The sequence below is a fragment of the Oculina patagonica genome, chromosome 14, assembly GCF_052425735.1.
Source record: "Oculina patagonica isolate OP01 chromosome 14, crgOcupat, whole genome shotgun sequence".
Lineage (NCBI taxonomy): Eukaryota > Metazoa > Cnidaria > Anthozoa > Scleractinia > Oculinidae > Oculina > Oculina patagonica.
Window position 1 is genome coordinate 20,265,909 of NC_135771.1, and position 23,094 is coordinate 20,289,002.

General features: G+C 38.3%; 1 protein-coding gene across 1 annotated transcript; it reads right to left on the reverse strand.

Moving 5' to 3' along the window:
- Positions 1 to 1,067: 1,067 nt before the first annotated feature.
- Positions 1,068 to 21,603, reverse strand: LOC144638806 (transient receptor potential cation channel subfamily A member 1-like). Its single transcript, XM_078498067.1, has 30 exons — positions 21,012 to 21,603; positions 19,313 to 19,501; positions 18,137 to 18,230; positions 17,306 to 17,481; positions 16,187 to 16,294; positions 15,453 to 15,561; positions 15,105 to 15,202; positions 14,972 to 15,019; positions 14,416 to 14,601; positions 13,598 to 13,786; positions 13,135 to 13,221; positions 12,642 to 12,727; positions 12,282 to 12,443; positions 11,622 to 11,736; positions 10,871 to 11,040; positions 10,685 to 10,769; positions 10,476 to 10,532; positions 10,152 to 10,220; positions 9,817 to 9,887; positions 8,961 to 9,099; positions 8,090 to 8,131; positions 7,354 to 7,434; positions 6,212 to 6,378; positions 5,920 to 5,980; positions 5,753 to 5,824; positions 4,384 to 4,557; positions 3,690 to 3,758; positions 3,377 to 3,478; positions 2,667 to 2,791; positions 1,068 to 1,777 (listed from the first exon to the last, which is right to left on the reverse strand). The coding sequence occupies exons 2-30, from the start codon at positions 19,493 to 19,495 to the stop codon at positions 1,660 to 1,662; spliced, it is 3,243 nt and encodes a 1,080-aa protein (XP_078354193.1). The 5' UTR covers positions 19,496 to 19,501; positions 21,012 to 21,603; the 3' UTR covers positions 1,068 to 1,659.
- Positions 21,604 to 23,094: the final 1,491 nt, after the last annotated feature.

Consider the following 23,094-nt stretch of genomic DNA (forward strand, 5'->3'; position numbering starts at 1 on the left):
AGAGCGCTTTCAGAAGGAGGTAGAAAACATTAAATTCAAATTTGCGCACTTAAACCACCATAACTTGCTGGCAAATTTTAAATAAAAAATCCCATTCTGTTATGACACTCTTGAGGTATTGACTGATTAGTTTTTGACAAGATCACAGTTTGCTGTCTCCTATTAGTGCCGCAAACTCTGCCACAAAATCATGTTTTTCCCAATTTGGCACTAACGAGGTTATAACATCGCCGTTGAATGCAATCTACCAAATAAAAGATGACATTCACAGTCTTTCATCGTTTCTTTATGTCTCTGTAAAGTTTGAACTTAATCGCACTCATAACAGCTGAGAAATTAGCGTTTCTAAAGATGCAGGTCAAGCAAAATTTCCATTTATTCATGCTGTAGGTATCCCCCGCGACCTTAAAACTGCACCCTCACTCAAATTAACATTGGGTGTTTGTGGGAAACCTTCGTACACTTTCTTTTCCGAATTTCGATTCGGAACACAGTGACTTGCGCCATGAATCTAGAGCACAAGAGACTGTCTGCTTGCAGTCTATTATCGATCCATCTTAATATTTGATTCATTATAGAAAACATCAACAGTTTACCAAAGCTTCCTTCGATCATCGGCCTGCCGTTGCACAATAACGATATGATACAGCGCCTTGTTACTTAGCAACGAAGCCTGATGAAGAACGCTAGCTAATTTCCTGTTCACACCAACAAAAACCTGTTTAGTTAAACGAGGTTTAATTAACAAAATGAAAATCAGCAACAGAAAACTGAGAGACTGAATTTTATATTACATAGAGTTAAATTGAGCTCCAACTTTTGTTTTCATTGTGCCAAATTTGAAGTCGACAAACATCAGTTAACAACTTCAAAAGAAAACAACTTTAAACCGTGTTTAACTAAATAGCTTTTGAACGTGTTCAGCGGTGGTTTGAATGGGGTATTTAACTATTAGCCAGCCGTTAGGGGCCGTTGGGTTACCTGGGGATGTCACGGTTTCCAACACTTTGAAAGTGTTTGCACAAGACTGTTTATTAAATCGATTTAAAAACACACATACACTAAAATGTAAATAATAAAGTTTAATCAGCGCTTACAAGTGAAGAAATAATATCACAAGGAATCGATACATCATGAGTCTATAATATACATATATCTGGTTAGATTTATTGTTCACATTCATTTTACGGATATAAATTTTTAATGTATACATTTATTGCAGGCATTGCATTTTAAAGCTAATGTTACTCCCAAGCAAATCTATATAATATTAATTTCTGAATTTCATTTCAACAGTTATTTAAAGTACTTATGTCGAAGAGTTTTGTTGGACATATTGGGGGTTCTGGGGTCATGTTTCTCCGGGAAATTTTGCACATTTAGGTTCTCTCAAGAGCCATTTCCTGCATTTTAACATTATTTCTGAGTTTTTCTATAACGTCTTAAATTTTTTCAGAGACATTTTTGTGCTTTTCCTTACTGTTATTTTATTCAGATCGCAAAATATTGGTATTTTGGAGAAGTTGTTGCTTAGGAGGTGAGGGTAGGGGTGGTTGCTAAGATCAAAGAGACGGTCGCACAGAGAGGTTCGATTATATAAGAAAAACAATTACAATATAAATGTCAGCTTTAACGTAAATAAGTTGACCAATCAACTGACTAAAACTTAAAAGGAGTCAGTCGTTTTGAGATCTTTTGCCGAGGTTCGTCCTCTGCTTCTTTCTGCTGATTGAGTGATTTGACAAGCTCCTCTAACAGCTTGTGCATTGCTTTGATTCTGCAACAGAACGAAACATATTTTAAAATGCAGTATGTGGCCAGGCTACTCTACGGTCTCATTTCATAAACACTGAATAGTAAAAATCCTTGCATAGACAAATATTACAACTATTACAAACGCCTTTAATGAAATTATACTCGTACAAAAGTGTAGTAGTATGTAAGGGCGGCCATTTTCTGTTTCGCTATTTTATGATTGGACAAGAAGCTCTTATAGTCCGAAAAAAAATAATACTTAATTCGCCACGCCAAAAAGCCTTTTAGTAATTAATCACATAAATCAAGAAAAACGTCATAAACTGTCATGAAGAAAGCAGCTGATTACCTAGGTTTTCACATGAATGGCTCGGTACCCTTTTAGACAACAATAGAACGAACAACAGGAACAATGCCCCTAGCGCCAAAACCACACTAGAGAACCGATAAAATTACAAGCGTACGAGAGCTGCTATACTTCTTGAGAAAAAAAGAATAATAGAACAAACAACAGGAACAATGCCCCTAGCGCCAAAACCACACTAGAGAACCGATAAAATTACAAGCGTACGAGAGCTGCTATACTTCTTGAGAAAAAAAGAATAATAGAACAAACAACAGGGACAATGCCCCTAACCCCCAAAACAGTAGCAACTGCTACACTAGAGGACCAGTTGAATTAATCTTTGGAGAGCTGCTTTACTACTGATCAACATCTCTGTGTTGGAATTCAATACTGCAAACTTATTTTCTCCCAAAATAAGAAAAGAAAACAAAAATACCGCTCTCACAAGAGAGCGGGAGTAACAAGACGTGGCAATTTCCTATGTTTCACGTGGAAACCAAAGGAAATACGAGGCTTCTGCATGCAGGCTTTTTTTACACGACATATATATATCAGGCACTAGTACCTATTCTCCTGCTCGTCCATTCTCTCCGTCAGTGCGCGAAATTCAGGGGGGATCTCTGGGGAAGTTTCCTCTTCCTCTTTTTCATCATCTCCTGGTATGCTAAAGCCTAAAAGCTTTTCGTAAATCTAATAGAAAAAGTAAAATAACGAACTTAACATAGCTAATCGCTCTAGCCCACCAACACAGTATGACGGATTTTGTTATTTGTTTACGCGCAACCCTAAACGAGACCATGGCGGCCAAAAATATTGCCGTTGTCCTTAACGTCCCTAATGGAAGGCACGGTGGCCTAACGGTTAGCACGCTGGTCTCCGGATCGAGCGGTCCGGGTTTGAGCCCTGGCTGGGGTCACTGCGTTGTGTTCTTGGGCAACACACTTTACTCTCACAGTGCCTCTCTCCACCCAGGTGTAAAAAAAGGAGTCCGGCTAATTTAATGCTGTGGGGTAACCCTGTGATAGATTAGCATCAAATCCAGGGGGAGTAGAAACACTCCAGTCACTTCATGCTACGGAATCCAGGATAAGCTCTGGCCTGATGGGCCACTAGGCTCGTATGCAGACTTTGTCTTTACTTTTACGTCCCTAAGCAAGACGTCGAATATCCCCGTTCCTTCTTATGAGAGTCCTCCCACACACGATTTTATCGACTTCAAGTTGATAACATAGAAAGTAAAGCGTAAGTAGTTGGCACAGAAGTGAATTAAAATACCTTGGATGCTTTCTTGTTTGGGTATTCAACATGTTTTTTAACATGAGCACGCTTAGCAAACGATTCAGGAACTGTTTCCTCCATATCTAAAACCAGCTCGACCTGAAAAGCGAAGAAACTAAAATGAGCAACTAGCTGAATTAATCTACAATCCCTACTTACGCGTTGAGTTTGTTTTAAAGCACGCAAAAAAAATGATTCCCTTTCCGCAAACCTTCAATTCATACCGCTGTACATGTTACTGTAGCTTAATAACTCGTGACTGTGGATAATTTTATTTTACTTTAAGGAATCTGTACTTATATATATTTACCTGCATCACATAACGATCGATCAAGGCATTCACTTGAATCTTGTCAATATCTCCCACCGCCAGACCTACCTATAAATCAAAAGAGGAATGAAATTAAGTTGTCCCAGTTGTCCCAATTGTCCCAGTTGTCCCAATTGTCCCAATTGTCCCAATTGTCCCAATTGTACCAGCTGCCCAATTGTCCCAGTTGTCCCAGCTGTTCTTTTTGTCCCTGTTGTCCCTGTTGTCCCTGTTGTCCCGATTGTCCCTATTGTCCCAGTTGTTCCAATTGTCCCGGTTGTCCGATCTGTCCCATTTTGTTCCAACTGATCTAATTATCTCTTGACGTCAAGAACTAATTATATAACAACCATACCCAGTGACGTCACTCGGGACTCGGTAGTATGGAGCATAACCTGCAAGGCCTTCCTGTATTACTTCATCCCACGGAATGTGCCATTGTGTAATTAGTTATTTACGAAATAAATTTTCGAGTTTGTGGTAATCCCAGGTAGGAGGGGGGGGGGGGGGGGGGGAGAGTAGACCTGACTGGAGATGTAAACAATAGACTTATGCCTGAAGTTGGTGATGATCTTTTATGTCTTTTATGATATTAAGGGTATTATCCAGTATTTTTAACAATTGGTTCGGTGAGCGTCTGTTGAGTAAGTAAGTAAAATCATGGTTCGATTCATTTCGGTGTACAATTACTCACCAACATGTTCATAAGAATGATTGGCATTCCCAGCACAAACAAAAAGAATAGTATGTTAGTCAGCGTAGCGTATTCCAGTTTGTCCCATGGCATAAATGTATCGGCGTAGTTGAGTTCACCGAGCGTCATCACAAATATGGTCATCATGGAATAAGGAAAAGTGGCGTACACCTCCTGTCAATAATAGGACCGTTATAAGTAAATTGTTGCCCTTACATTGTGTAGAGACATGTGAAGGCTTGTAGTAAGCGCGTTAGACTCTGGGTCGAGTGGTAAGCGTAAATAAAAATTTACTTATGAACATGGAGAAAAAAAAATATCAGTATCATATAGAAAATAAATAAACATTTCTCAATAAACTGGTTTACATATTTGCCGTGCGGGAGTCCGATGCAAAAACCATTAATTAACGCTTCTCTTAAGAGGTCTAAGGAATTTGCTGGGCGTATTGAAAAAACAACAAGTAGCTGAGGTCGCAATCACAAGGAATTTTCCTTAGGTCTTCGTAGCCATAAATTCTTAATTTGACGATTTAATTAAAAAATAACGGGTATAAAAAGCCTATAGAAAAGCCACGCCTTTGTTTTTGTTACATACGAGAATTTAGGTATTATATTATTCGCGGAGCTTCTAATGGATAGATCAATGCGAAACTACCAAAGGTAATTAAACGACTAGTAAAACGACTAGTAAAACGACTAGTAAAACGACTAGTAAAACGAACTAATAAAAAAGCATTTCTGGCAGTTAAGACCTCAGTGAAGAAAACACACAAGGATGAACGAGTATTTCTTTTCAACAACACAACACAACACAACACAACACAACACAACACAACACAACACAACACAACACAACACAACACAACACAACACAACACAACACAACACAACACAACACAACACACAACACAACACAACACAACACAACACAACACAACACAACACAACACAACACAACACAACACCACACCACAACACAACACAACATTACACAACACAACACAACATTACACAACACAACACAACACAACACAACACAACACAACACAACACAACACAACAACACAACACAACAACATAACACAACATTACACAACACAACACAACACCACAACACAACACAACACAACAACACAACACAACACAACAGCATAACACAACACAACACAAAAAATCTTCCATGATTTGTCCAGGATAAACTTTATAAATATACTTCATGCAAAATAGTCGGTATCTCGAAGAGATCCTTGATTGCAATTATACGCGATTATGTAAGTCATAAATGGTGTTACATTTAAATCTTTTCTCCTCAAAACATTCGTGAAATAAGCATCGAGTCAATAACAAAAACATTAACAAACTCGTACCGTTTCTTCATCTAAAAGCAGATAAAACGTGCTGCTAAATGCCATAACGAACATAAAAAACAGCAAAAGGACCTGTAAAAAAGAAACAAAATTTCGTTTAATTTAGCGTCATTGTCATTGGCTTGGCTTTCTCTAATGGGTAAAAGAAAACTTGGAAAATTACTTACCTTAAAAAGTGTCGCGAACATTGTGGTCAACATAATGATGTATTGACCATACGATGAAAACCTGAAAAATACGATGTTTTATTTTTTGAAATGGTATCTATATGACTAAATTAGTTCTCGATTTTTACTGGTTCTGCGCGAGGCCTATTTGAAAATTTCTTTAACTGTTTCTAAGTTTAACAACAGATTTACCTGAAAAATACAGACACAGAGTAGAATTTTTTTGGTACTTCATGTAAGTTTTTCTAAACCGAAAAATTTCTGTACAAATGTACGTTTACTATACATTTACCTTCTAAGGAACAGAATAAGATTCATCCATGCAAAAAACAGGGCCAATGCTCCAATTTCCTGCTTGAATCCCAGTTTGCAGTCACATGGCGGTAGTATGTAGAAGAGTGCCATGCCAAACCCAGCCCAGTCAAGATAGTTAGACAAAGAGCGAAGGTATTTCTTCCCCTGGAACAAAAATTAAAAATTGTTGCTGATAGTCAAAGCTAGAGGTGATCACAGATGTTGGATTAAAGAATAAATAAATATATATTTTAAAAGCTTAACACAACTCTCAAATTCACTTGTAGCGGTTTTCACTTGAGTGTCGAAAGTAAATTGCGTTTGCTTTGGTTTGGCATTACTACGCTTAGTGATTGGTTTATAAATCTCGCGCCACTTTCTCAGCCAATCAGAAGTAGAACCAAAACCAATCGTGACTCGCTCGCGCACGTTTTCCCGCGCTTCGTGCCGGCTACATGTATTTGCTTTGAGTTTCAATTGGTTCACAGGATTGTCTGTGTCCTTTGTTATTGGCCAGATTAATTACTTTGGTTTTGGTTTTACGACACTCAATTGAAAACTGCAGTAAACGTCAATTCCAACGTTAAGGTGAAAACAGAAACCATAATTAACAATTAGACGGCAAGCTCGAGGTTTCTACCGGCTGATAGTTGGCGAGGGGCGAAGCCCCGAGTCAACTATCAAAAGCCGGTAGAAACCGAGAGCGAGCCGTCTAATTGTGTTAGCATAACCCACTGACCGATCTTTTAAACTCAGAATATCGATAGAATTGATTTATTGAAGGTTTTGATTGATAAAATTAAGCCAAACCTAAGCGCGCGCTCCGAGAGCCTTCTACGGATCAATAGTAGGCACCTGTGTAGCCAATCAGATTGCGCGATTACCAATAGTAGGTCAGTGTGGTTATGCTAACAGCATTTAGTAATGATCATGAACGCTGTCTTAGCATATATTGAACTCAGGATATCTTAGCTGAAGAGGAAAAGGGGAGAAATAAAGAAAGAAAAAGAGAGAAGTAAGAAAAAAGGAAGGAATCTTTAATTATCGTTTAAATCAGTCAGAAAAATTGTACACTAGCGCCTATTCAATGTACTACTTCTTCAACAAAGATCGACAAAACCTGTTGAGTAAGAAACAAACCTGTGTCTTGAGCTGAAGTAGTTCTTTTATCACGTGAAATATCGTGATTATTCCCACTGCAGTTTGAAGAAGCTGGGATTGCTGCAAAAACAAAGAGAAACAAAACATATTTCATTTTTCGGAGAGTGGATAGCTAGGGATTTTTTGTCTATGCATATATGTATGTGATCAATTTTGTCTGGAAAATTAAGTTTGCAAAAAAAGAAAATTGAAAAAACAACAAGTAGCTGAGGTCGCAATCACAAGGAATTTTCCTTAGGTCTTCGTAGCCATAAATTCTTAATTTGACGATTTAATTAAAAAATAACGGGTATAAAAAGCCTATAGAAGAGCGATCTTTAAAGGAAAAGCCACGCCTTTGTTTTTGTTACATACGAGAATTTAGGTATTATATTATTCGCGGAGCTTCTAATGGATAGATCAATGTGAAACTACCAAAGGTAATTAAACGACTAGTAAAACGAACAATACAATAACTAATAAAAAAGCATTTCTGGCAGTTAAGACCTCAGTGAAGAAAACACACAAGGATGAACGAGGATTTCTTTTCAACATGCGAAATGTCCGAATTTAAGTGGGAAAGAGAAAATGGTGGAGGCTGACTAGGATCCTTTAAAATAGAAATTTCAATTACTCGGTCATAGTGCAGTCATTACAGACTTAGTGGGGGAGGTAAGGGGCTTACTGTCACAATCATTTACATCATGGAAAGTAATAGGTCTAATAGCTGTCTTACCCAATGATTCAATTTACAAGGGACGTCGAAAGTAATGTATTCCTGTAAACAATAAAATACGATTAAAAACTGTTAGACTTAGAGATGATTTCCAGTCCGAACTGCGCAGACTCAGGGTTTGTTTTCATTTTTGTTTTGAATTCGTTGTAACGTTACACTTCGGTGATAGCGTACATGAAGTTTTTTAGTTCGCCATTACGGATCGTTTCGTTCAAGAATTCACGGTGAGCTAAAACGTCCGTTTGAAATACCGTCGAGCTTCTTTACTCGTTATTATTGTTTTGCAAGGATATCTGGCGTTAATAATGAAGAAAAAGGTAAGTTTTGTCCCGGAATTTTTATTTTTGCTAGTAAACATTCTCCTGTTTGTGAGACTCACAAACATTGCAGGCGGAGATTGCGCAGTACGAACTGGAAATCATCATTAAGCCAACCACTTTTTAAGAGATAACTGAGGAGTAAATGTTTAATTAATCTAGAAACACTTGGTCTTTTTTACAGTCGAACTTTTTCTAAACTTTGCTTGTTAGAGGTGGTCGTTTTGAAAAAAAATGAAACATAGTTAGCAATCTTCCATTGATGCACACAAAAACGGACCATCCTCTGTCCGGTCTGAATTCATTAGCAGAAAACAAGCTTCAGTAAAAATTCGTTTCTTTCACGCACTCATGACGTAACTCTTCAGTTGGTGTTTATTTTGATAATTTCATTCCTGTGGCTGTTACCTCAAAATTATAATCTTGACCCTTTTTATTTTTCATATGCTACAAAATAACTTCACTTTAATTTGTCAACTTAAATGATAGACAAACTGTTCAAAATCCAAGAATTTTATCCTTGAAAATTGAAACAAAAAAGAGCCCGTTTTTACCTTTCTTGGTATGGTTTCATTCAAACCGCAAAGATGCCTCTCATTAGCCCGCGTGTAGATGGCAAGAATGGTCAGCGGAATGACAAAGAGCAGATACAGGAACAGATTGAGTACCAAAGATTTCCATCCAAACGTCTGCCTGAGGGATGGGAGGGACGGGAAACAATTGGAAAACTCGTTATAAATGCGCACAATAAGAGAAAATCAAAATACTTTTAACACTTGTTTTACAACTTGTTTAAACAACAGAGTCAGCAACGAATGCCCTTTTTTGGTAATCTTTGTTAAGAATCCAAATGCAATCAGAAATTGGCACGTGCAATCCTGCCGGTGCACGCAGGACGTTGTCACGTCAGCTTGACGTCATCTGATCATGTGCTCTCACTGAGCAACCTCGCTTTCAAAAATCGAACTTGAAGGTAAAGTTCGCGTTCGAGCCTGGTGGTCCATTAGGCCAGCTTAACCTGGTTTTTCTGTAATATTAAGCAGATAGAAGTATTTCTACTCCCCATGGATGTGATGCTAGTCCATTGCAGAATTACCTCATTCGCCGGTAGCCAGTTATATGCCTGGGTTTAGAGACGACCAAAAGACCTAGTGCCTCTCCAAAGAACAAGACATAATGACCCAACCAGGGCTGTAACCCAGACCGCTAGATCAGGAGTAAGGCGCACAAACTGTAGGACATCTCGCCTCTAACGTGGAAGTGACGTTATGCGACCGAAAAGACCGCTTTGAGTCTCTAAACAAAAACTTAATATTCCGTCGAGACTTTTTGCTTTAATTTGAAGGTCGTGTGTGATTGATAAAAGGGGCAAAATATATAAAAGTGCTAGACCATCATTTATTAACTTACCATTTTTTGTTCATGACGATGAAGCAAACGGGATGAGTCAAACAGTTAATTCGACGATGCTTTAACATGGTCTGTGATAAGGGTAGATAGAAACATTCACGATAAGTGTCACTCGAGTTTTAAAAATTAAGAAGCCGTCATGCTGTAAAAAAAAAAAAAACAGGAGTTGTTCAACCCCTTATGGGTTTTTGAAATGACTTGATGTTCTTTATATAATATTATTTAACGCAGGCGAAACAAATTAACTGACACAATTTTCTCGGCTATTTTTCTCTATGTTCAAAGAATGCAAACTGAATCATAATCTTAAATACGACATTTAAGCAGGCCCGTACCTTAAGAACTATCAAAGGATCTTCATCGGGCTTCTGAGCTCCTTGGATCATGGTAAAATCGTACGTTATCTGGTAAAACCATTACAAAAACCGTGGCACTAACTTGTAACAGAGATTCTTTCCACTGATGGCTCTAATTTCTTTTAAAGTTACATCTGAGAATTTCGAGATACATTTACAGTACAACATCCCCTTGTTGACGACGTTTTCTATTCTTGTCATCTTTTTGAATGGCTCGATAAAATAATGCGATTGTAACAAAAATTATATGCAGGCCCTTTTAAAATTTTAAACATTTAAACCCCTCTTAAAAAAACAACTTACTTTGTAATCTTCGCCATCAGGGTTTCCCTCTTTTGTAACGCACTGATCCATAAATCGCTACAAATGTGAACAAAAAGTGAACCAGTTAAAGCATGTTTTTGCTGAAAGTAGAACAATCAAGAACTTTGTTTGTTATATCCTGGGTCATATTGAGACTTAAGCAATGAGAAAGTCATTTTATAAAGGCGCTAGTGTACAATCTTTCTTACTATAGCAACATCAGGCATTTTTATCACAAGCTTTTGCATGGTTGCGATGTGACCTAGGGCGCATGACGTCAGCACTTCGCGCCATCTGCAAAATAGAAGGAAAAAATAACGATGAAGGTTTCCTAAAAGTAATATATATTTTCCACTTTGTAATGTCTTTTTCTCTTTAGCACCCTCTGAACTAACCTCTCGTGACTCGCTATAGCAAGTAACACGTTTTTCCTGTCAGCGTTTAATGCAGCGTCCAAGACATTGTGATTCGTTCTGTTCATGAGGATTTCTTGACCAGGATGAGACAGCAGGCATGAAACAGCTTCAGGGTAATCGTGAATGGCGGCCAAATGTAGAGCAGTGTTCTGAAAAAGAGGAGAGAATACAAAAAGAAGTAGAAGAAATTTAATTTTAATGAGAAAGAACACACAGAAAATTCTTGTTTCACAGGAGGCAAGCGTGGCCGAGTGGTTTGGGGCGCTGGAGTTGTAATCCGGAGGTCCCCGGTTGAAGACCTGCCCAGTGGCCACTAGCTGGATTTGTTTCTCGGTTGTCTCGAGTCCAATCCTCGACCACGCTTTGTATATAGCCGATTGGTCTGCCTCCTGCCAGTCGGGATTTTTAACCTTGTTATGTTCATTTAAAAAAATATTTGTTTCCTCTGTTTCAGTGGCATGCCTGTAAACTAGCTATCTCGTAGAGATATGAAGCTAAGTGCATGACCACTATAAACACCATTTTATTTTTTATTTTTTATTTTTTGTTTTATGTCATTTAGATACTTTGCACTAGAACGGGGTGGGGGTGGGTGGGGTTGTCGGGGCAGTGGATCCGTGTAGTTAGTGCCCCTCACCACCCCCATGCCTACCAAAAAGTATCCCCGATGCGTATACTTCTGATTCTTATCTAATATAACTAACTTGAAACTGTTTTAAGTATTACTCACCTGGTTTTTATCAAAGAGGTTAATACATTTAGGATGATGCTTTAAAATACACTCCACGCATCGCTTGGATCCTCTCATGGCAGCGATATGTAGAGCTGTTCTGTCGTTATGATCCCTAAAGATAATGTACCGAAAAAAAATAAATTATACCATGTTCTACCATTGTATGGACTAAAGCAGGCACAAAGAATTTAAACCGCAGCAAAACGACGCAAATGGAAACTTTTCTATTTTTCCTTTTTTTAAAATTTTATTGGGAAGTTCTCATTTTTTTTCTCTCATTTTAAACTCCTTTTCTCCCCTCCCCCCTCGGCTTAGTTTTATCTATTATGTCCCTCATTCCATTTAATTCCTCTATCTGAAAAAATTCGACCTACCCTTTCAAGGGACTCAACATTGAACCCGCATGATTGAACAGAAAGTACGGTTTACAAACTAAAATTTATATAGCTATCGCAAATAAAATTCACAACTTTCCTGTACGACGTTTTTAAAATTGTTCAGTTTCTCAATTTCGAAGCGCCGGTTAATTTGCGTTTAGTTATCCTTTTTTCCCCTTAGTTGCTCACTTTTCCCGGGAAGTATATGATTAAGGGGGGGCAATGGCACACGTCTTAATTTCAAAAATAATCAAGGTACTTAGTAAATGTCCAGGCCTACTTTTCCACAGTTGCACCAAGGTTAAGCAAAAGTTCCACCACTCGGTCATGTCCTTCTACGCATGCGAAGTGTAGAGCTGTCTTTCCTTGACTGTCTTTCAGGTTTAAGGAACGAATATTACGACCAGACAGCAACGCTTCAACTACTTCATGCCAGCCATATCTAAGAAGGAAAAAAGAAATTGTGTGGAGCGAACGTTTTTTTGTTTTGTCATGTAAAGGGAGGTACTAAAGAATCTTATTTAGTACAAACGGAATGGACTGGTACGAGTAATATAAATAAAGTTTAGGCAGTAACAATCCTAATAACTCGCCCCAGAGCGCTCCGTCCGGACGCCATTTTGGATTAGTGTTGTGTTACCTGGCAGCGCCATGAAGAGCCGTGTCTAGTCCATATGACGTCACAGTGGTGGCTGCTTTGTTTCGCTCCATGAACAGTAAAATATTCTGTTGGGTTCAAAGCATAACAAAAAAAGCGATTTTTTTCAAAGGAATGATTACATTGTGTTTCTGACTCTTTGTTTTAAGTCAGCAACCTACGTTATTTATTTACAGTTTTCGCGTTTGGAGTCCCTGATGGTAAAGCTGCATTTCGTGTTATAACAATGTTATTACAACATTTTAGAGACTATTGATATTTATCATATTATTGAAGAACTCATTTTGAGTTTTACATTGTTTTGTTTAGACAGTTTAGTCGCAGTAAACTTATTTGCGTCTTTATTCCAAGAATTTTAGACACAAATCTTTGAAAAGATTCTTCTCTTGTAATGCAGTAAATCAAACGTAAAATGATTTAATCGTACATGTTTGATCATACCATAGACTGCAAATCTTGAATATAGGCCCCTTACCTGAAGATGACCATATTTGGCCGCATAGTGGACTGGGGCAAACCCTGTGATGTCCTTTTCAGTTATCAATCGGTAAGCTGCGCGTTTCTGAGAAGGAAAATGTCGGATAATTTGTTCCCTTAAAAATTACCTCAAAATAATCAACACTGGGCTTACAAGTTCGTAAGGAATTTTAACTGGGTTATTAACTGAGAAAACTTACATCCGGTGGAGATTATAAGTTGAATGCAAACTGTTTGGAAATGATTTTACAAGAAAAAAGAAAAAGTCACTCTGATTAAACATTTCAATCTGTACCAGACTTTACCACTTTTTATAGTCATCCGTTTTTCGGGGTCGAGAAACACAATGGCGGATTTAGGTCTGCCCTGGTAATGTTTTATTAGGTCCCTGACAAGTATATACAGCTTTCAACCCTACTGCTACAAAGTGGTGTTCCCTCTTAGATTATATCGTTTCATACCTGTAGTATCACCTCCATAGTGGTTGTATGTCCCACGGCCACTCGCACACAAGATCGCAAATCCACATCTTTGATTGTGACGTCAGCACCGCCGTCAATCAACATCTGAACGGACTCTGTTGCACCCTCCCCGGCTGCCAAGAAGAGAGGGGTGCGGCACAGTTTGTCACGGGGATCCACTGATGCGCCCTTTACATACACAAAACCAGTGGCGTTTTTAATGTATTAAGTGAGTGATAATTAGCCTTTTTTTAGCTTTTCAACTTGTGCACACACGACCGAAGTGTTAAGTGTTAGCAAACAGCAATAAGAAAAATAAATTTCTATGTCTTGTCAAAATAGCCGGCATGCGTCCATAATCCTATATAAATTTTAAACATCCACTTTGTTCTTTCTTTTGTTTACCTACGCATGTGGGTGATCAGACACTTTGTCAGTCGAAATGAATTCCCTTATTGGATCTCTCTGTTCGAGTTGCAAACGAAGTCGATCTATTTCACGGATATAAACTTAACACAAAAAAAAAAACGATAGAGTAGTAGCCATGAAATGAGAATATAAAATAACTACCTCATACATGCCGTCATTTTACTATTCCAAGTCCTATTTTAATACATCTAGACTATAGTACAATTTGATCACCAGTAAATATGATAGTTTGACATTAAAGTTGAAATTTAGTGAACTTTTTTTATCAGTTGTGAGTCGGGTCAAACAGACTAAAAGTATATTTTGGTAAGCTCGTTAACAAAAACATTTCTCCGGAATTGAATTAGAAAAGACAACGGCAATGTTTTATTTGATGTCCACAGTATTACCTGTTCCAACAGATATTGTACAACAACGTCGCGATTGTTGAGCGCAGCCATGTGCAGGGGAGTCAAGCCTTGGCTGTCAATCAATGTAATTCGACAGATTGTAGGATCTTGAGACGCAAAGAGTTGAACTACGTCAAGAGAACCCTGAGCGCACGCCACATGAAATGCAGTAGTTCTGTCACCACCCTGAAACAAACGATTAAAAGATAAGATAAAATATATAGAGAAATGAATGAAAAAATGAATTGATGAATTAGTCCGTCTGTTTGTGCGTTAGTTATCCAGTCCGGTGTTCGTTCGTCAGTCAGTCAGTCAGTCAGTCAGTCAGTCAGTCAGTCAGTCAGTCAGTCAGTCAGTCAGTCAGTCAGTCAGCCAGCCAGCCAGCCAGTCAGCCAGCCAGCCAGTCAGTCCGTCAGCCAGCCAGCCAGCCATTCAGTCAGTCAGTCAGTCAGTCAGTCAGTCAGTCAGTCAGTCAGTCAGTCAGTCAGTCAGTCAGTCAAATTATAATTTACGGTATCTTAAATGTTAAGTTTACTTTTTCATTAACGCTGATTACCTTTGGCTGACGAATGACAGCTCCATTATCAAGACAAAGCTGTACCACCTAAAACAAAAACGATTAAAAGCAATAAGCTTGGAGCTGGAAGTTTCGATGGAAAATATAAAATTGTCTTGACAAGATTTCTTGCCTCAGAGCTTCCACTTTCGACTGCCACGTGAAGCAGAGTGCTGCCCTCAGAATCCACATCACAAAGTATGTCCTTCATATCTCTCTGCTTTGATTTCGCTACCAATAAAAAATACAGTGCCATTACGCGCTTATTTAATGAGTGGTAGGGCCGCGCGGGAAGATATTTCTCTCCAGGTCATGATAACCAATTTTATCTCATTCTTGAGCTTGCGCTTACTTTCCGGTTAAAACTTAGTCATAAACGTTCTTGGTATATTGCAAAACAAACGCGAAAGACATTAAATAAGCTTAATGAATAACTTACATATATACACAACAATTTAAATTAAAACAAAAGGCCGCTGACCATCTTCAAAGAAAAATCCTGCCGTATTCTTGCTTCCTTTTTCCACAGCTCGCGTCAGAGGTGTCATGTTCTCGTCATCACGGCATTCTGGGGAGGCTCCGTGCTCAATCTAACACAACAAAATATACATCCAATGTAGTTTGACTAATGGTTATTGTTATTGACCTGAACAGTAAGCTAACACATAACCGGGTTTTGAGATGGAGGTAGCCATTAGACATAATTATGATTTGTGAAGTAGGTTATGCGGCCTTGAATAAGATAGGGAACAGGCCAAGGAGGACGGGTTATAGGGCTGGGTATTTAGTCTTCACGCTCATAGGCGTCGAGGCGGGGGGGGGGGGGGGGGCCCCGTTGGGGAGAAAAATTTCGTCACGCTATGGGAGGTTGAGGAGTAGGAGGGCGAATATGGGCATTCTGGAAGCGTCCAGTTCAGAAGAGAACACAAGAGATATTGGCCAGCCACGATGGAGACTTCCTAATCCAGAATCGTCTGCAACAGTAGTTAAGGGACGTCATTAAAGAATCTAGGAGTACAAAACTTAGGTACTCAAGATTTCTCTTCCATTCTTTTTTCGACACTATGGGCGTTATGGAGTGAGCATGCATATATGTAAATTTTTAAGAAAAAACAAATTGTTGTACGAGAGGAAGACATTGAGTCAGGGGTTTTGCGTTTGTAGCCGAGGCGTGTTGTTATCACCCAAAGAGGTCAGTGATGTAAAGTTACTAACCAATAATTTGCAGATGGATACTTTGTCCATATCAGCAGCGATGTGAAGAGCGGTCCGCGAACTATGTCCTCTGATGTCTACGTCACTAGTGGAACGCCCAAGAAAACTCTGAAATGCAAAAATTAATTTTTTAAAAATAACAGACTTGAATGAATTTATTCAGTCTTCTCTCCAGGGGTAAAACTGCAATACTGTCAAACCCTGTATAAAATCCTGCCTCGCGACTAATACAATGCGCGTCTCTGAACAGGACGTGGCTTAGTCTGGGCCACGGTTTCGAGCTGGTCCTCTTTCAGACGCGTCTCAATTTAAATTTGAAATTGCACGCATAAACGGGTCATGGACTTGTTCGCGTCTTAACGAAGACGGAAATGGTATCTCCTTTCTCCTAGGGCTTTCCACGAGTTGCTCGGCAACTTTTTGGCAACTTTTCATGTTTCGAGCAACTTTTTCCCATTCGAGCAACTTTTTTCCTCTCGAGCAACTTGTTGTATTTTGAGCAAATTCCAGACCGAAGATCTCCGATGATTATCCGAGTGTTGTTTAAAGGCAATACGAACTTTTCCGAAGATTTACGAAGTTTACCGAAGATTTTCGAGGAACATCTGAAGACGATTCAACTTTCGGCTCATTCTGCACTGAAACATTACAAACCTCTTCAGCAAACATAACGTCATCGATATCTTCACGATTTTTCTCAGTTAAAAAAATCCTTGTTATTTAACAAATTTTCCCCTAAATACGTTATTTAGATACTTCTTTTGCTGTAAAAATGCATAACCCTGCTTAGAAATCTTACCCTCAAAGGAAAATTAACATATATTAAGAGAAATTCTCTTGATAAGAAGCAGCGTTTCTGGATTTTTTGGAGCACCTTTCGAGCAACTTTATTATCAGAAGCAACTTTTTTTGATTTTTGGAGCAACTTTTGAGCAACTTTTTGAGAAATTACGGGCAACTTTTTGGGAAATCTCGAGCAACTTGTGGGAAGCCCTACTTTCTCCCGGCTGTTCGCAATCGTTAGGTTTCCGTGTTAATTAAGCGGGTGTCGGTAAAGCGAGCTTCGACTGGTTTACAAAATATTATTACTTTACTATCACTGGGTCCGCAAATACCTACTCTAACAAGGGTCTCGTCCCCAGACCGAACCGCGGTTTGCAGTGGTGCATCTTGGCTCTCATCAAGTCGAGTTGTGTCGGCCCCAGCCTCCAGGAGCATCTCCATGATTCTCACGTGACGCCCTAATATGGCATTGTGGATTGGAGTTCTTCCTGACTTATCCATGAGATTCACATCTGGGCATAAAAATTGTAACGATGTCAAATCTTAAATTTCAAAATGTTTTAAAAATTTTCATGCAAATCAACAAACATATAACGACAAGCTTGATTTAGTTTGATTTAGTTAGAAATTGACGTTGCCAAAATGTTTTGGCGCGCACTAAATGAGTTGTTGACGCGTACATGTGAGGGACTCAACGTCAGGCACAACATACTAGTCTTCTTGCGGTAATGTTTCTATAGGATTGTGCCGGTGGTGAGGGGGGGGGGGGGGGCATACAGTGGTTTCTGATAGTTATAAACGAGGATAACGCTGCAAGTTATTTTGGTATCCCCTTTCTCCCAACGATGAGAGGCGCGGTGGCCTAATGGTTAGCGCGCCGGACTCCGGAGCGAGCGTTCCGGGTTCGAGCCCTGGCCGAACTTGGGCTCGCCCTGGTTCTTGGGCAAGACACTTTACTCTCATAGTGCCTCTCTCCACCCAGGTGTATAAATGGGTACCGGCGAAATAATGCTGGGGGGTTCCCTGCGATGGACTAGCATCCCATCCAAGGGGGAGTAGAAATACTCCTAGCTGCTTAATGCTAAGGAAACCGGGATAAGCTCCGGCAGTATGCGAAGGTAGACTTGGGTAGGGAGGGTAGTTTGAGTAGTTTGAACAGCTCATTACCAGGTTCTCTGCTCAATATGTTCCTAACTTCAACTTCGTCTCCAGACAGACACGCCTGATGCAATTTGCCTGGTTTCTCTCCATTTTCGTCTTCCTACGAGCAAAAGAATACATACGTATGGGGCTTTTGAGTAACAATATATAAAGAAACAAATTATTGTAAAAACTATTCAACGATTGAATATTGATAAAAGGAAAGCAAGTCAGCAAATAATTTTATTTTTGAAAATGGAAGAGTAACCAGGATTCATAATTAAGAGTTTCCTTCAAGAGTTTCCTTCACCAAAATTCAGACCTCCCAGCCACCTTCAAACAAATGTGGTCTACAAGATTCCTTGTAATGACTGTAATTGGAGTTACATTGGAGAAACCGGTAGATGTCTACAGACGCGAAGAAAAGAACACATCAGAAACGTCAAACATTGTAACAAAGGATCGAACATTGCAAACCATGCATGGATGAATGACCATCAAATTGATTTCAAAAATGCAATAGTCATTGACAAAGGAGACTATCGCGTGCGAAAAACTCTTGAGTCATGGCACACTGCCATGACAACTGAAGCGGACAACAATGCTAGGTCATTACCTCCACAATATTCTATTCTTTTAAAATAGTTCTCTTTTATTATCATATTCTCACTATTTTTTCTTGTCACCTTTTTACGCATTTTTATTCTGTAATTTTTTTCACACATTTTTACCCTATATATTTATTCATTCGCGCCATTTTTATCATTCGTTAAAGGCTGCAGTTTGGCAGCCGAAAGCTTATATTTTTAAATTTTTAACCAGAGAACGTTTCTAAAACATTTTACTTAATTTTATTTTTATTTTTCTTAAATTATTGAAAAAGACAAATATAAGCCCATGTCAGGAGCCTATTGGCTCCTGCCCATGTTCAATGTTTAAATCATAAAAACCATAACGAACAAATAACGGAGAAAAAAGGTTTATTTTAGTCTGGTTTTAAGGCTGGTTTTAAGGCTGGTTTCAACTGGTATAAGCTGCAAGACTTATAGTTAATTTGGCATAGAATAGAAACAAACACAAGCAAATTAAGCACGTTATAGCAGCATTAGCACAAGGTATGCAATGCAATTTTCTTTTTTAGCACATTAGGCAAGGAAGGAGAGGGAGGGTTACTTCCTTATCAAACACTGTTGCCATGCCTACCGGTTCGTCGTCATCCATAGCATCTTTAGCGTCAAAGTCAACGCTGCCTTGTGTTTGGAGAGACAGCTGACTCAGTGCTTTGGCTCGCTGGCGCCGATCCAGGTCAGGACTCAAAGGCATCAAAGGCAATTCCTCGTCATCCGGTCTTTCAGGGGTCAACGGGCCATTCATGTTTGCGTCCATTATAGTCTGAAGGATTACAATTTTAGCTTCTCAAATACTGTAAAATCAGGCAAACTGGTGAATTGCAAAAGAGTCATCGGGTTACGCGTTCTTGAAAGAAACTCTTGAAAGATTTGGGAAAAGATTTCAAAATACCTATGGCTCTTATTTTTGTATCAAGTGTGTTTGTTGTTTCTTGACTAGTTCCCAGGACTCTATATTTCGCTGTGTTTTACGTCACCGACGCTCATCCCAGTTGCGTCACGTGGGGGGGCGTGACGAGACGAGGGCCGGGAGGGACTAGGCACGTTTCTTTCCATTTGAACATACTTTTGTTTGACATGGGCCCAGGCCTTCGTTAAAAGAACTAGTTTTATCTACAAATGTATGCTTTAGCTTTTTCAATGGCAGAAATAGCTACGTAACGTGCAAATGCCTCCCTGATTCCAAAAAAATACTATGCAATACTAAGGGACGGACCATGAAAAATATTGAAAAAAATTGTTTGCAGGGCCTGGAAAGACAAAATAAATTGTTTGCAAACACGATATGTATAACAAAAAATAGTAAGAATTTCGAAAAAATGTTTGCACAGGTGCATAAACTAAAAAAAAAGTTTGCAGAGGAAAATTTTTCTTCTCCCCCCCCCCCCCCTCCAAGAAATTCATGGTCTGTCCCTAATTTCTGAAAACTCCTGATGACTCGAATCAAAAATAAATTAATTTTCACTTCTATTGGAGGGTCGGAAAATCGGGATTCTACACTTAAGATTAATTAACTAATTAATTAATTAATAAGCCACGCGGAACAGCCAATCAAAACACGCACTGTTTCGTAATATTATGTCAAGTGCAAGTGGAGTGAAACAGAGCAGAACTTTATAAACAAGAGCGAAATTTGCATAAACTAAAGCAGAAATGAAAGTTTATGAGTTTCTTATAAATACTTAAAAGGAATCCGCACGATAAAATAATGAAACCAGGTGTTAAGCTGCAAGACTTATAGTTAATTTACTTGGTAAAAACTTTCACATATAGTTATGTTTTACTCAAGAAACTATTAAAACATTGAGTAGATAACAAAATATTTGTAAGGGGTTATGTGTTGGTTAAATTACGACTTGATTTTGGAAAGACAATGTGTGATATTAGATCGGTTGGCCGTCGAAAGTCGTACTGTTGAAGCCTTATTTCATTCGTAGAAGTACTTATTAAAACAATTTGTCGCTAAAACAACGAAGTATCTCTTTTTATTTCCCTCACCGGGAGGAAAAGTGCTTGTTATTGTAAACTTAACGAAACAGATTAAACCGTCGACAGCGATAAAGATCTGAAAGTTTTAGCAGCTTGTTTTAGTAGCTTAGCGTGTTTTAGTTATTTGACCCAATAGAAACGTCATTAAAATGTTATAAAGCTCTAGACATGTCTATATGTTGCTGTGGAATGCATGCGTCTTATATACGCTAACTTTATTAACTTCCAACAAAATTAAATACCGCGCGATTGAAAGATCAGTAAAAATTAACATCAAACCTTACCTTTGCTCCGCTTTGTAGCTCAAAATTGCTCAATAACGCAATGTTGTTTACCTCTGTTGTTTACATCTGAGATGGCAGTGTTGAGACCAAGGGATTCTTTCTGAATGCGCGAAATCATAAGCGTATTTATTCGTGATATTTTGTAAATTTAGGCGGGCGACCGCGGTGGTCCTGGCGGTGGAGATTGAAGCGTGACACAAAACTCACGCAAGTTTGGCGCCAAAAACCGGAAACGCCGCAAAATTAATTAGGGCCTGTTTTGGTCTTTTTTCAACATTGAATAAAATTGTGTTCCCAAAAATACATTAAAAGCCTCAAATTATCCTCAAAAATTGGCATCGTCTAATGTTTTTAATTCCCTGATGAACTTCTATGCAGAAAATTGGGACATATATTGGAAATAATTATTCATTGTTATTCTTTTCTTATTTGTTAATTCAGTACGGTGGCGGTTACTGAAGCGTGTGAGATTAATTTAATTTACTTTTGGTTTACTGCACTTGGTATACTTAATGGGTTTATGCAAATAGACTCTGTAGACTTAATCCTTTAATTTCCATTCGTTCTTCCATTAAACTATGGAGAGCAACTAACAGTGTCGAACAGAAAGTAGAATACAACAGTAAATGTCATATATTTCTTGTAAAACTTGTAAACTATCTTATAATTTTTTATTAAGGTTAAAGTAACTATTTACAAAGATAAAAATACTTAAAATTAGTTATTCATTATTTTTATACTTATTTTAATTTGATGGTACTTAATTTCGCAAAAATGAAAAAAGCTTATTTCGGAAGGTTTCATTTTCGCCATTAAAGGAAAATTTGGACACAATAAGAGCGTTAAATTTCCAAAAGTATCGTAATTGTTTTATCAGCCAAACGTAAAAACAACCGTCAATAAATATTCCTTGTAAAAATACCCTATTTTCTGTTTTCCATTATGCTAAGGTAGGTATTTACAAGGATACAAATGATTAAAATACTTTTAACAAGGAAAAAAACTTCAATCATTTGACACATCAATTAATTTCGGGGGTACTTAATTTCGCGAAGCAAAAAGCATATTTCGCGACGTTTAAGTTTTTCGCGATATAAGGGAAAATTGGGAAACTATCGCCATTGTTAACTATCAGTATAGAAATTCCGAACTTAAAATTAAGCTTACAATATAAAAAAGCCTACTTTGAACGAAGAAGCAACGAAAAACTTAAGGTGGCCCGCGGGTATTTATGAGGCTGACAGTTCCCTTTTTTAAGCGCGTTTTAAAACGGGAAAACGTGAAGCGATTGCTTAGAGTTTTGAGAATCTGAAAGAATAAAGCTTAAATTATATAAAGTGATAAAATTTATGGCGATCAAACGCGATTTGTTTAAGTTATGAGCGATTTGCGGAAACCTTTGTTTTTAATAAAATGCGATTATTTTTAAAATGCCACGGTGAATTTTTTTGTTATTACCCCAAAACGCTGCCAAACGGTCGAAGTTTACTCACAACAACTTACAGGAAAATCCACTCCGTAGATTTCCTGAACGAGCGACATCTTTATTTTGCCTTCAAAAACTGTTGTGTTATGCGTCTGTCTTGACCGTCGCATAAATGTGATACTTATAATAACCCAGTACCAGCCAGTTTTGAGGCTGATGTCACCTTAATCTTGTGTGTAAAAGTTAAAAAGATCGTGTATATACATCAAATGTTAGCAGTCAATAAAGATGGATGGTTTTCAGCCGAATTTTTGAAAATATCAAACAAATGACGTTATTTCAAATTGCGAAAAATTTGTCGATTTGTTTTGCATTTTTTTAAAGCTGCAGCTAGAACAGGATATTGCAAAAGTTTGTGCCGAGTTTCAGCGTATTCCTTTCATACGGTTTGGAGAATTTCGGTCGGAAAGTCAGGTACATTTGCTTTCCAAGTTCTAATCGCTTTGTAAACCTCGCATTTCGAATGAAATTATTCTGTTGTTGTTCGAAGAGAGGTGTTACTTCCAAATTCCTGCCTCAACACTGGCAACCAAGTTAGTAAAAACTGTCAGCCTCATAAATACCCGCGGACCACCTTAAGTTCACTTTTTTAAAGTA

Coding starts and splice junctions, on each gene's coding strand:
- LOC144638806 (XM_078498067.1), bottom strand. CDS start 19,495: ATGGACGCAAACATGAATGGCCCGTTGACCCCTGAAAGACCGGATGAC. Junction 13,222..13,597: donor CTATGGAGGTGATACTACAG/GTATGAAACGAT, acceptor TTTCCTTCTCAG/AAACGCGCAGCTTACCGATT. Junction 9,888..10,151: donor ATCCTTTGATAGTTCTTAAG/GTACGGGCCTGC, acceptor CCCTTATCACAG/ACCATGTTAAAGCATCGTCG.